Source organism: Sorex fumeus, unplaced genomic scaffold (assembly GCF_029834395.1).
Source record: "Sorex fumeus unplaced genomic scaffold, SorFum_2.1 ptg000129l, whole genome shotgun sequence".
Lineage (NCBI taxonomy): Eukaryota > Metazoa > Chordata > Mammalia > Eulipotyphla > Soricidae > Sorex > Sorex fumeus.
Window position 1 is genome coordinate 5418944 of NW_026606186.1, and position 12923 is coordinate 5431866.

Below are 12923 nucleotides of genomic sequence, written 5' to 3' on the forward strand. Positions count from 1 at the left end.
AAATTTACCATTAGTTGGGGCTGGCGGGCGGGGGGGGAGTGGGGAGGGCAGTTAGGATAGTGAAGTGGCCACTATGACAATGATGGTTGGAAATATTCACTCTGGACAACAGAGTGTTGAAAGAAGGTAAAGGGATATACATGATAACTTTTCAGTACCTGTATTGCAAACCATAATGCCCAACAGGGCGGGGAGAGACTGAGAGAGAGAGAGAGACATAGACGATGTTGGAACATTGTATGACTGAAACCCAATCATGAACAACTTTGTTAACTGTGTATCTCACAGTGATTCGTTTCTAAAAAAAGAAAAGAACTTCAGTAATAGTTTATTCAGCTTAATTTCATCATGTATTCAGTATAAAATAATTCATGTAGTAAGGTGCACATTTTGTACCAAATTTACCAAATATGTGTACATTTTATATGTATAATACATCCAGTTGGGACCAGCCACCTTTTGGGTTCTCAGTCACTGCATGAGACTATTTTGTGGGACAGTACTTGCTTCTAGAAACTCATAGTTCCTAGAATTTCAGAGCTGATACAGCATCAGTTTGTTTAGTCTGTTCTTTTTTCTTTTTCTTTTTTTTTGGTTTTTGGGCTACATCCTTTAGTACTCAGGGCTCACTCCTGGCTCTGTGCTCAGGGATCATTTGTCAGGGCTTGGGGGATCATATGGGGTGCTGGGGATTGAACCTGGGTTGGCTGTGTGCAAGGCAAATATCCTATTCACTGTACTATTTCTCCAGCCCCTAGCCTGTATCTCTTTACAGAGAAAATACCTGAGACTTTCTTTTTTTTTTGTTTTTGGACTATACCCAGCTGTGCTTGGGGCTTTCTCCTGACTCTGCTCAGGGATTGCTCGGGGTGGTGATTGGGGATTATATGTGATATCTGAGATTGAATGCAAGGCAAGCACCCTACCTGCTGTATTATCTCTGGCCCAGAAACAGCTTTGTAGAGTTTATAATATGATTAAAGATAATAATTGCTGAGTTAGGTTGCAAAGTCTTGTTCTACAGAACTCTTTCTAACAGTTAATAGCTTCTTAGTATGGTGAATGGCATGCTTTTGAATAAGTATCTTCCTCCTTATTTCTGTTTCACTAATAAAAAAAGCATTCCTAAGGTTACAACCATCTAGCATTTTTCTCCAGAACTCTTCATCCACCTCACCCATCAACCAAGGACTCTGACCCTCCAGCAACCACATTTTACTTTCTGTCTCTGTGAATTTGACTATTCGAAGGACCTCAAGCAATTGAAATCACAGAATGTGTGTCCTTTGGTAACTGACTGACTGACTTCATATCCTGTCCTCAAAATTCATTCACTCTGTAGCTTGTGCCAAAATTCCATCTTTTAAAAAATTACTTATTTCATTAATTTATTTATTGTTTGATTTGGGGCCACACCCAGCAGTGCTCAGGGTTTACTCCTGGCTGGCTCAGAGGACCATATGCGATACTTGGGATCGAACCTGGGTCAGCTGCATGCAAGGCAAGTGCGTTACCTACTCCATCACTCCAGCCCTAGAACTTCAAGCTTTTGAAGATTAACAATACTCCACTATTTGTACAGAACATATTTTACTTCAGTGGCCACCAGTGTCACCTTTAGCTGTTGTGAGTAATATGGCTATGGACAGGGGCTGGAGTGATAGCACAACAGTAGGGCATTTGCCTTGCACATGGCTGGCCTGGCCGAGCCGGGTTCGATTCCTCCGCCCCTCTCAGAGAACCCGGCAAGCTACCGAGAGTATCTCGCCCACATGGCAAAGCCTGGCAAGCTACCTGTGACGTATTCAATATGCCAAACACAGTAAGAACAAGTCTCACAATGGAGACATTACTGGGCCCACTCGTGCAAATTGGGACAATAGTGATACAGAGATATCTTTTTAATCTCCCATTGTAAGCACATTTGAACTGCTGTCTTCTGACAATATATTTTGTATTTCTGTACTTCATTGCTTCTGTTCAGTCTGTTTTCTTATTTTTTTGCATAAAACTTACATAAAACAAATATTAAATAATTCAGTATGCATAATCACTTGATCACTTGATATCCCATCACTCATCGATTTACTCGTGGGCGCCAGTAACGTCTCCATTTGTATGCATAATAGCCCTATGAATTGTATACTCACATTTGTCCTAAATTACAGACAGATAAAGTTTTATAGGTACAAAGCTTTAGGAGCTAAGATTTAAATCTAGGTGGTCTGGCCCCAAGGTTTACATTCACAAATAACACTTTGGCTCCCTCATTACAATATCTTTGGCAGAGCCTGGCAAGCTACCCGTGACATATTCAATATGCCAAACACAGTAACAACAAGCCTCACGAAGGAGACGTTACTGGGCCCACTCGAGCAAACCAATGAACAATGGGAGGACCATGACCGTGACTACAATATCTTACATACTTCTTTTGCACTCTACCTTAGAGGCGTGTCTCTTTCTCCATGCAAATTTGGATTCCATGGTCTGAATTACTAGCAGTGATTGGAGTTTTCAGAACAGCCTCATATACATTCTTTTATTAACACAATCCTGTAGTAAATAGAAGGGGTGGCAGAGTTAGTACTTGATGAAGTTAAATGATGTTTCAGCAGAGTACCTGAATTTCTTTGCTATTGAAAATTCCTGTTCTTGAACTTGGGAGATTGTTCAAAGGGCTGGAACACATGCTTTGCATGCTAGGGCCCCAGCACTTAGTGATTTCAGTTCCCTGTCCCATCCAATTTGGGAGTGACCCCTCCCTCCCGCACTGAACCTGAAGTAGCCCCTACCATCCTGGCTGTGGCCCCGAAACCAAAACCAACCAAACCAAAAAATTGACATTTCTGAGACAGGAGATACACTATAGGAGGTAAGGCACTGCCTCGAATGCAGGTGTATCAGCCATGACCATATTTCAAATTCCTGGCACCATAAAGCCACAAGGAACCCCTGAGCACTGTCAGGGGTCAGGGGTCAGAAAATTCTGGAATGGCCCTTGAGCAGTGCCTTGTGTGACCTTCCTCCTTCTCCTAACAACAACAAACAACAACAACAACAACAGCAAAATATCCATTCTTTTTGGATTTTGGGCCACATCTGGTGATGCCCACAGATTACTCCTGGCTCTTCACTCAGAAATCACGACTGGTGGTGCTTGGGGGACCATAAGGGGTGCTGGGGATCAAATGCTGTTGACTGCATGCAAGACAAGTGTCCTACCACTGTACTATCTTTCCAGCCTCCAAAATTACCACTCAGGGATGGGGGAGATAGCTTACAAGGTCATCCGTGCTTGCTTTGTAGGTGCAAGGACCCAAGTTTAAGCCCTGGCACTGTATGGTCCACCAGCACCACTGGGTGGGGTCCTGGAGGCCCACCGAGCAATGCTATGCTAAGCATTGAACTATCAGACCCTGCTAGAATTTGTGTTTCACCCCCCTCTCCTCCACCATCTTTTTTTATTTTCCTTTTTGGGTCACACCTGGAGATGCACAGGGGTTACTCCTGGCTCTGCACTCAGGAGTTACTCCTGGCGGTGCTCATGGGCCATATGGGATGCTGGGAATCGAACCCGGGTCGGCTGCGTGCAAGGCAAACGCCCTACCCGCTGTCCTATCTCTCCAGCCCCTCTCCTCCACCATCTTGAGAACAGCTTGGGAAGAATTCCCTGCTTTCCCCCAACCTCCTATCCCCCCCCCTCCCAAAAAAAAAGATAGGACTGGAAAAATATTACAGGAGCTAAGGCTCTTCCCTTGCAAGTAACTGACTTGGGTTTGATCCCAGGCACTATGTATTGTCCTCCAAGTACTACCAGGAGTGTTCTTGAGGGCATAGAGATAGGAGTTGCAGTGTATGATGACCACTCTCAGCCCCATGAGCAAAGCAAAACACAAAAAAAGTATAAGTATTTATAAAAAAAAAAGTACAGATATTCAAAGGTATTTAGAAAAAGTGAAAGGGAGGGTATTTGAATGGGCTGCTCAGGGCTGGGAACCAGATTCTCCCTCCCTCCGTTTTTAGTTCTTTTTTTAAGATTTAAAAAATTTTAGGCTTTGTGACTTACAGTACTGTTCTTGATAGGGTTTCATGCATGTGCTGTCAAACATCACACCTTCTACAAGAGCATTTGTCTCTCCTTATCCTCCCTCCCCTTCCACACCTGGAAGTGCTCAGAGCTCACTCCTGGAACTCAGGGATCCTGGCAGAGCTTGGCGAACATACGGTGCTGGGGATCAAACCTAGGTTGGCCACGTTTTATCTTTATTTTTTATTTTTGGGCCACATCTGGCAATGCTCAGAGCTTACTCCTGGCTCTGTGCTCAGGGATCACCGACAGACTCAGGACAGTGGGTAGTGCTGGGGATCAAACCCAGAAAGGCTGAGTGCAAGGCAAGTACTCTGCCCTTTCTATTATTGCTCAGGCCTGAGGCAACTGTTTAGAGACTTAGCTCTCTAAATCCTTAACTGGGATCTGCAGAAGTGACAGTCACAGGTGGCAGCTATTACTTCACTCAGGTTAGTGACCCTGGCCTCTGGTTGAGTGAGGCTGCCTCAGGCGGTAGTTTACTCTTGACACTCTCTGGTGTTTGAGATTGTCAGGGTTGCACACTGGTACTCTACAAGTTATGTTCACTGTTACTTTTTTTTCAAATTTTATTTTATTTTCCCCTTGCACTTTATATAAGCACTGTGAGTTACAAAGTTGTTCATGATGATTCGTTACAGACATTCAGTATACCAACACCAGTCCCACCGCCATTGCACCTTTTCATCCTCATTATTTCCACTTATTTAAAAAAAAATTTTTTTAAAAAAATTTTTGGCACTTTCTGGGATCACACCAGAGATGCTCAGGGGTTACTCCTGGCTCTGCGACTCAGGAATTACTCCTGGCGGTGCTTGGGGGAAATCATACAGGATGCCGGGGATTGAACCCAGGTTGGCCGTATGCAAGGCAAACGCCCTCCCTGCTGTACTACCACTCCAGCCCCTGTTTTTTGTTTGTCTTGGCCCATCCCTGGTGGTGTTCAAGGCTTACTCCTGGCTCTACACTCAGGTATCACTGCTGGCGGGTCTCCAGGGATCATATAGAGTCCTGGGGATCAAACCTGGATCAGCCAGATGCTATACACGCACCCTACCTTCACTGTACTTTCTTAATTATTTGTTTTTAGGTTTTGGGCCATACCCGGCAATATTTAGGGATTACTCCTGGCTCTGCACTCAGGAATCACTCCTGGCAGTTTTGGAGTACCATATGAGATGCAGGAATGAAATCCAGATTGACCAGTTGGCCGTATGCAATGCAAGCTGTACTATCTTTCTGGCCCCAAGTTTGAGGTTTTTTTTTAAATTTTTGCTTTTTGGGTCACACCCAGCGATGCCTCAGGGGTTACTCCTGGCTCTGCACTCAGGAATTATCCCTGGTGGTGCTCAGGGGACCATATGGGATGCTGGGAATTGAACCTGGGTCGGCTGCATGCAAGGCAAACGCCCTATCCGCTGTGCTATTGCTCCAGCCCCTTGAATTTTTTTTTGATGACATCTTCGGTCAGTGATTCTTGGCTGTAACTAATATTCCTTACTCACCACACAGTTACAGCCAGCCACCTTATGGGGCTCCCCTCTTGACCCTCTACACGGAGACCTAACTAATTTCTTAATTTCTGATTATCACCGACTTTAATTATTTGGTTCAGTGTTAAGCACATGGTCCTGCACCAACTTGACATAGGCTTATTGCTCTTGGATTTTGTTTGTTTTTGAGCCATACCCAGCAGTGCTCAGGGATCATTCCTGGAAGGCTCAGGAATCGTGTGGCATGCTGGGAATCGAACCCAGATAAGCCGTGTTAAAGGCAAGTGCCCTACGTTCTGTACTGTCGCTCTGACCCCAGAGGTTCATCACTCTTGAATGCTGAAGATTGAACTTAAGAGTTTTTTCATGCAAAACTTTCATGCGTTCAGCTTGTTGAACTATCTTTTCTCCCTTCCCTCCAAAAGATCTTAATCAGGCTGCTATAGTGATCACTTCATAAAAAGTAAATACATAAGAGATAATTAAAATATTTTAGGTATGGGCAATAAATTCACATGGTTCCAAGTTATAGCCCTGTATAGCACTGTTTTTCCATTGTTCATCAATTTGCTCGAGCGGGCACAAGTAACGTCTCCAAGATAAAAATGTCTAAATTGGGTGCTGAAGAGGTGGTGTAGTGTAATCCTTGTACATAGCCAAGCCAGGTTAGATCTCTCGCACCTGGTTCCTTGAGCTCTACCAGGAGCCAAGACTAAGCCCTGAGCACTGCTGGGAACTGCCCCTTTCAAAACAAGTGTAAATGGGGGACCTGGGGAGATAGGTCAAAGGGCTGGAGCTCATGCCTGGCATGTGCACTCCCCTACTTTAATTCCTGCTACCATCTGATTTAATCAAACCATTTACTTCACTCCTGGCACTGCTCCAGGAGCACCCCTGGTGAGGCTCAGGAGATTGTATGCGATAGCAGGGGGTTGGCTACGTGCAAGGCAAGTACCTTAACCCTTGTTCTATCTTTCTGGGCCTAAATCTTTTGGTTTAGGGTTCATACCTCATGGTTCTCAGGTGTGATCCCTGGTGGTGCTTGGGGGACCATATAGGGTGCCATGGATTTGAGAGCCAACCTGAGAAGGTTTTTGTATGTATTATTCCACCTCAAGATTCTCAAAAATATAAAACTGGAGGGCTGGAGCGATAGTACAGTGGGTTGGCCATTTGCCTTGCACTTGGCTGACCCGGGTTTGATCGCTGGCATCCCATATAGTTCCCTGAGTACAGCCAGGAATAATTCCTTCCTGAGTGCAGAACCAAGAGTAACCTCTGAGCACCACTGGGTGTGGCGCCCCCCACACCCCAAAATAAAAAAGGGGGGAATGTAAAACTGGAGGCAGTATAAAGATTAGTAGTTTGTAGGGTTTGGGAGTAAGGAGGAATGAATAGATGAAACACAGAGGACTTTTAGGGCAAATACTACTTGCCCTAAACAACTCTATGATATTATAGTTCTGGATACATATGTTTTTATGTATTTGTCAAAACCATATATAGCAGCAAGAGGGAATCCTAATATAAACTATGACTCTGCCAAATAATGGTGTCAGTGTAGGTTCATTAGTTGTAACAAATATACCACTTTTGTAGATACTGATAGTGGAGGCAGCTGTGTGTGTGAGTGAGGCATAGATGAGATCGATATTTTCTGCTCAGTTTACTCTGAGCCTAAAATGGCTCTAAAAATATTTACTGGCTGGAGAGATACCTCAGTTGGTCTCTCTACTTCTACATTGGCCTCTTCCCTTCCCTAACTTCCCCATAGTTCATTTTCAACATAGCTGACTTAATGATTGTATCATTCTTGTTCAGTATGATCTAGTGGCTTCCTATTAAAATCCCAGATCCTGGGGGCTGGAGCGTAGCACAATGGGTAGGGCGTTTGCCTTGCACGCAGCCCTCCTAGGTTTGAGTCCAGCATCCCATATGGTCCCCTGAGCACCGCCAGGAGTGATTCCTGAGTGCAGAGCCAGGAGTAACCCCTGAGCATCGCCAGATGTGATCTAAAAAGCAAAAAATAAAATAAAATAAAATCCCAGATCCTTACATTCATCCCTAATGACCTAAAATCAGTGATTTGCCTACTATTCTTTTTATGTAGTCCATCTAGCCATATCAGCCTCCATGTTTTCTCTTAAACAACAAGTGTGCTTTTAGGATATTTTGTCTTTTTAATTTTGCTCTGATTATTGTTTTGGAACAACACTTAATTGTGCTCTGGGGCTACTTCCTGGTCTGTGTTGGAGGCGGGCTAGGTTGCTCCTGGTGATCTGCTATGCTGGGTCCCATGCAGAAAGTGCCCCAGCAGCCCTTTGAGATATTTATCTCCCTGACCCTTCTAGGGAATTTTGTAGTTAGTGTCCCCCCCCCCCCCCCTTCTTAACCGTTTCTCCCTCAGGTTTTTCACTCAAAAGTCACTTTATAAATAAAACTTTATGTTCATTCTATGTAAAATAAAACCTTAGGGCTGGTGAGATGGTTCACAGAACTATTTGCAAGAACCCCAGGTATGACCTCCAACACCTCATGGTGCCCTGTGAACCATTGAGAGTTGACCCTGAGCGTCACTGGGTGAGCCATCCCTACCCTCCCCAAATTAATACTCCCCACCTTTACCATTCCTTATCTCTTCTGTTAACTCATTTTCTTTTATATCTCTTATGTATTAGGATTATTTTAATAGTATAATTTAGTATTATTAACTGACTCCTGTCAGGTTAGTATTATTTATATGTGGTTTACATCTCTTCACATTACACTGTCAGCCCCTTGGCAGAAGGGGTTTTGATCTGTTTGGTCAGTACTATTTACTCTGTCTAGAACAGTACCCAGAACCAGGATCATTTGGCACTCAATAAATATTTGTTGCAATGAACAGCTTTGTTTCTATATTCAAGAGTGTATAGTGGGAAGAAGTAGGAGACCTGGTCTGGATCTGTTGATAGGGGTGAGTGGCTTTGTGATCTGAATGTTTATGAGGCTATCTTACTGTTTGGATTAGCAAAGAGATATGGCAGTTAGATGGTTTTCAATGCAAACCTGTGGTTTAGTTTACATTTTTGTGGTGACAGGGATCGAACCCATGTCCACTGCAACCAAAGTGAACACCTTCCCTGCTGTTCATTCTCTCGGACCCAGTATTTAGATTCCGTAATGTTTAAAATAATTTCAAGCACTCCAGAGAATGTTTGTGTAGTTTAATTTCTTCTTTCCTGGCAGACCTATCTAAAATCCAGAATGTTCTTTGTCTGTAGTATTAGCTGGTCTCAGGCAGAACAAAGGTCCTCGAGTTCCCTCTGCCCAGCTGTGCTTCTTCTAGAGCACTGTTGAGGGAATAATTTTGTTTCCGCAAGTTATAGGGGTACTTCAACTCTGTGTTTGGAGAATCATGTGAATCCAGCAATGGAATCTGGGGCTCATGAATGCAAATCATGTGCGTAGCTTGTTGAGCTCTCTCAGAACCCTCTACAGAATTTTTTTCTTTTTTTCTGTGGGAGTAGGTGGGTCACACACATTGATGCAGTATAACAGTGTCTTGAGTTTGGGTGTTGCTGCTGGCAGTGTTGTGGGACCATGTGATGCTGGGTATTGAACCAGTTCTGACTCCATGTAAAGCAAGTACTTGTACTACATGGAAACCCTGTACTTTCTCTCCTGCCCTACAAAATCTTTTGATTTGATGTTTTCAGAGGGAATATAATTTTGTTTTCTTTTGTGGGGCGGACATAGTCACTGGTGTTTGGTACTATTCCTGACTTAATGTAGTCCCGCTGGAAGTGCTCAGGGAACCATGTGTTACCAGCAGTCCAACGTTAGGTCCTACACATTCAAGGCAAGCACTTTGCCACTGAGCTGTATCCCAATTTTTGACAAATAGTTTAGTTTGTTTGTTTTGGTGCCATCACCATATTCAGAGATGTTCAGGTCTTTTTCCTCGTTCTCAGGTCTTTTTCCTCGTAATCAGGGATCATTCCTGGCAGTGCTTAGGGGACCATATGCTGTGCCAAGGATCGATTGTGGGTCCACTGTGTGAGGCAAGCACCTTTCCCATTGTACTTTCTCTAGCCCCCAGATAAATAGTTTTAAAAATGCAAACATTTAGAATCTGTTTTTGGTTTTTGTGCCACACCTTCTTGTGCTCGTGGCTCATTCTGGCTCTGGCTTGAGGACCTAATTGGGTGCTGGGCATCAATTCAGATTCTGTGTGCAAGGCAGGCAAGCATCTTACTTGCTTTACTATCTTTCCAGCCCGTAGAGTTCTTTTTAAAAAGTAGAGTGATTCCTCAGTTTCAGATAAAAAATTTTTTTTGTATTTGGCTGTGCTCAGGTCTTCTCGCCCTGCTCAGGAGTCACTCCTGGTGGAACTCAGGGGGCCATCTATGCATTGAAGGGTCAATTGCATGCAAGCCATTAGACTTATATTTGTAATTAAATGTAGTTAAGACAATCATAGATTTTATGCAGTTTAAGAAATAATGCCAAGGAACCTGAGCGATAGTACCGGACTTAAAGCACTTGCCTTGCACATGGCCAACCCAGCACTGCATGTTGTCCCTTCAGCACTGCCAGAAATGATCCCTGGGCACAGAGCTAGGTGGGCCCCTTGAATACTGCTAGGCGTGCCCTCACCTACCAAAACGTCCTGTGTGCCCATTACTTAATTTACCCAGTAGTAATATTTTGTCAAACTGTACAGAGGGGCCAGGAGATAGTATAGCAATTAGAATGTTTGGTTTGATCTCTGGTACTATATGGCCTCTGGAGATCCCCAGGTGTAGCCCTGGAGGTCCCCAGGCCGTAAGGCCTCCAAGCACAACTGGGGTGACCTTGGTGTTCTCTGGCATTAATGGGCCCAAGCTGCACCACATTCTCAGGACTGGCTTGGTTGTCTGAGTAGACCCAGGGCTCTCTGAGTGCCACGTAGAATACCCTCCCCACTCATCAAAATCCTGTAAAACTGGGGCTGAAACAGCGGGTAGGACGTTTGCCTTGCACACTGCCTACCCAGGTTCAATTCCCAGCATCCCATATGATAATTACAACTGCCAGGGGGAATTCCTGAGTACAGAGTCAGGAGAAACCCCTGTGCATCGCCGGGTGTGACACCCCCCCCCCAAAAAAAAAAAAGCAAAATCCTGAAAAACTATAGTTCAGATGCCACAGATAGAATAATGAATTATACCCATAGGGAATTGCATTCCCATTAAACAATGACTATTCCCTACTCCCTTCAGACCATGGCAACTTATCTTTTTTCTTTCTCTATGAATTTAGCTTTTCTGGATGTTTCAGGTAAATAGAAGCATACAACAAACAACCTTTTGTGTCTGTAACCTTTTATTGGGCAAGGTTTTCTTCTTTGGCCTCCAAAGCATTATTCAGGGTGCCTGGCCCACACCTGGAGATGCTTGGGGGCAAATCAAGGTCAGTGTGTGCAAGGCCTGTTGCTTAACCTCTGTGCTATCTCTAGTAGCTCAGCAATAGTTTTTTGAGGTTCATCTATATTGAAACATACTATCTGCACTTTGGGCTGGAGTGATAGTACAGCGGGTAAGGCGTTTGCCTTGCACGCAGCTGACCCGGGTTTGATTCCTCCTCTCCTCTCAGAGAGCCCGGCAAGCTTCCGAGAGTATCTCGCCCACATGGTAAAGCCTGGCAAGCTACCATGGTGTATTCGATATGCCAAAAACAGTAACAATAAGTCTCACAATTTGTTGTGAGGACAGTGCTACAGTGCAGTGCTACTATCTGCACTTCATTTCTTTTATGACAGAATAGCATTCTAAATCCTTAGTTTTAATATTTTAGTAAAAGGTTGCTGTTTTCTTTTCTTACAGCGGCTATGTGACTATGTTTGCGACCTCCTTTTGGAAGAGTCAAATGTCCAGCCAGTATCAACACCGGTAACAGTGTGTGGAGACATTCATGGACAGGTAAGAATGAGTGGATAAATGAGTGGGATTTTTTGGCTTGCTTGTTTGTTTTTGGGAAACACCCAGTAATAATCAGGGGTTGCCGCTGGCTTTGAACTCAGGAACTGCTCCTGACGATGCTCAGGGAACCATAAGGGATGCTGGGGACGGAATCAGGACAGCTGTGTGCAAGGCAAGCACCCTACTAGCTGTGTTATCTCTCCAGTCCTAAATGGATATATATATATATATATATATATATATATATATATACATACATACATACACACACACACACACACACACACACACACATATATCTCCACCCACATGGAGTGCCAGGGATCAAATCTGGGTCTGCCACATGCAAGGCAAACACTTTACTCACTGTACTAAAAACTCTAATACAAAAATATAAATGAGTGGAATTTTAAAAATATATTTTTTTGGCCACATGCAGCTGTGCTCACGCTTAATCCTTGCTCTTTGTTAACTCCTGGCAGGGCTTGGAGTACCATAAGCAGTGCTGGGCCTCCAACCTGGTTCAGCTGCATGAAAGAAAAGCACCTTACCTGCTGTACTGTCTCTCTGGACTCATGAGTGGGTTTTAAGCATCATGCAGCATGTTTCTACCTGTACTACAAAAAAGAAACAAAGAAACAGCTGGTGGTTACTTGTATACCTTAGTTAATTTTATATTCATTATTCTTGATTACTGTGACTAAATAAAAGCAGTGGTCAAGTTATTCATGAAATTTAATGAAATTGTACTTGGCATGTGATTAGAGAATGGCATTTTTGTTCTATAGAAAAAGAGATAAAACACAAACAGACTTTAAAGTTATTATGATTGATAGGATATGCTTTGATTTTAGGCAGTACATTTGTATTCATTCTATTCAGACGTGCCTTTGTTTGGTAAACATTTGTCATTTCCATAGTGGGATTAGGAATTACTAGATTCAGAAAGACAAAATTGTTGGTGCATGACTTCACATTATGTCACTGGTAAAATGTGATAAGAAGGATTTAATTTTTTTGTTATTTTGGAGCTACCTGATGGTGCTCTGGGGACTATGCAATACTAGGGATTGAACTTGGGCTTTTTGTATGCAAAGCATTTAGCTAGCTGTTTTTCCTGGGCCCTTGGTTCATATTTTCCATCTGCTGAGCTTTCGTCTTTTTTAAGTATTTGAAAGGAGTGACAGGAGTACTACACCTTTAGACTCTTTCAGTCTTTCTAATTCTAGGCTTTTTCAGTCTTTCTAACCCTAACCCTAGTGCCTTGTAGAATTTTCTTTTTTTTGCTTTTTGGGTCACACCTGGCAATGCATAGTGGTTATTCCTGGCTCTGCACTCAGGAATTACTCCTGGCGGTGCTCAGGGACCCACATAGGATGCTGGGAATTGAACCCAGGT

General features: G+C 43.6%; 1 protein-coding gene across 2 annotated transcripts in view; it reads left to right on the plus strand.

The window, feature by feature from the left end:
• PPP6C (protein phosphatase 6 catalytic subunit) overlaps window positions 1–12923 on the plus strand; it is a 95650-nt gene that overhangs the window by 65810 nt on the left and 16917 nt on the right. For both annotated transcript variants that reach the window (XM_056138690.1, XM_056138689.1), the window contains one exon: window positions 11430–11525. In XM_056138690.1, coding sequence (XP_055994665.1) covers window positions 11430–11525 — 96 coding nt within the window. The remainder of the gene's footprint in view (window positions 1–11429; window positions 11526–12923) is intronic.